The sequence below is a fragment of the Aplysia californica genome, unplaced genomic scaffold (assembly GCF_000002075.1).
Source record: "Aplysia californica isolate F4 #8 unplaced genomic scaffold, AplCal3.0 scaffold00168, whole genome shotgun sequence".
Taxonomy (NCBI): domain Eukaryota; kingdom Metazoa; phylum Mollusca; class Gastropoda; order Aplysiida; family Aplysiidae; genus Aplysia; species Aplysia californica.
Window position 1 is genome coordinate 787,225 of NW_004797438.1, and position 1,484 is coordinate 788,708.

The 1,484-nt window shown below is 38.5% G+C and overlaps 1 protein-coding gene across 1 annotated transcript in view; it reads right to left on the minus strand.

The window, feature by feature from the left end:
• LOC101845322 overlaps positions 1 to 1,484 on the minus strand; it is a gene marked incomplete at its 3' end in the record, with an annotated part of 8,556 nt that overhangs the window by 962 nt on the left and 6,110 nt on the right. Inside the window, 2 exon segments of the mRNA XM_013082309.1 lie at positions 107 to 298; positions 1,011 to 1,096. Coding sequence (XP_012937763.1) covers positions 107 to 298; positions 1,011 to 1,077 — 259 coding nt within the window.

The window sequence follows — 1,484 nt, forward strand, 5'->3', positions numbered from 1 at the left end:
AGAGAGGGGGGGAGAGAGAGAGTGAGAGAGAGAGAGAGAAACAGACAGAGAGAGAGAGAGAGAGAAAGTTAATGACGAGACGTTTATGATTTGACCAGGTACTCACAGTTAACGCAAGTCACTTGATCATCGCTGGGTAGCAAGCAGTTGGCCAGACCATTGGCGTAAGTGAAGAGGAAGCCATCCGGGCAACTCATGGGAAAAGATTGCTGGTCGCCATTACAGGCGTAGAAAAGCTGGCAATAGTTTTCGTGAGCCAACAGGATGCTACCGCCTTCGACATTGTCAGCATTGCAAGCTGAAAAAAAAGGAGAATAGAAAGAAAAAAAAATGACCAAAACAAAAAAATAAATTAAAAAAATTAAAGTAATTGTAGCTGCTTTACCCCCCACAAAGACACAGTTTAGGTTATTTACAGAGCGAGCAGCTTTGGTGCTGCTTCAATTTGCAACCTGAGAAGAGGTGAAAAAAGAAAAAAAAAAAAGAAAAAAAAGAGAAAAAGAAAAAATATATAATTGTCCATGTTTTAACTCCATATTGACTCAGTTTAGGTAATTTACAAAGCTAGCAGTTCCCACACGGCTTATCAAGGAGAGGGCCAATTATTGCGCCTAAGAGGGACACGCGGCTCTAATGTACGGGGACACTCGATACAAATTAATTCTTCTAGAACTAGAATTTGGATTTGTGTGATCTGCATATGACGTCGAAGCACGACAGATGCCGGCACAAGTCAAGAAGTCAAGAAGGAATTTTAGGTTGTGTGTGTTTGTTTTTTTTCACCTTAAGTTATGAATACAAAATCACAAAACTAAGTAATATTATGTCCATTACTTGTCAGCTCGAAAAAAAGGAAACATTTTAAACGTTTTTCTTTCACAGTAGAAAACAAATAGTAGTGTTGTTGAGGGTAGGTGTTAAAACTATACCATTTCACCTTTTTGCCTTCAATATTTCCTTTCTACGTTATTAAAGTGGATTATCCTGATAAACAGAGACATCCTACCCACCTGGCCTCTCTCCGGGAATAAATGCTGCGGACACAGCCACGCATGCTGCAAGAATAAGGATCTTCATGTCGAAAACTTCAGCAAATCTGAAACGAGAAAATAAATCATAACAATAACAACAACAACAACAACAACAACAACAACAACAAAATGACGACGACGACATCAACAACAACGACAACGACAACAACAACAATAGCGACAACAACAACCACGACGACATCAACAACAACAACAACAACAACGACAACAACGACAACGACAAAAATAATAAATGAAAATTAGAAATAGTCCATTTTCGTAGATCGCCGAATGGGGAATTTTTTTTCAATGTCGAGGCATAAATTATGCACACATACATTCGTTACATAGATACATAAATACATAAATACAGACAGAATTGTGAAGCATACAAATAATACTACAAGAACGTCATTGCTGCTGACCACTGGATTTTTTTAGGGGCGTGGGGTG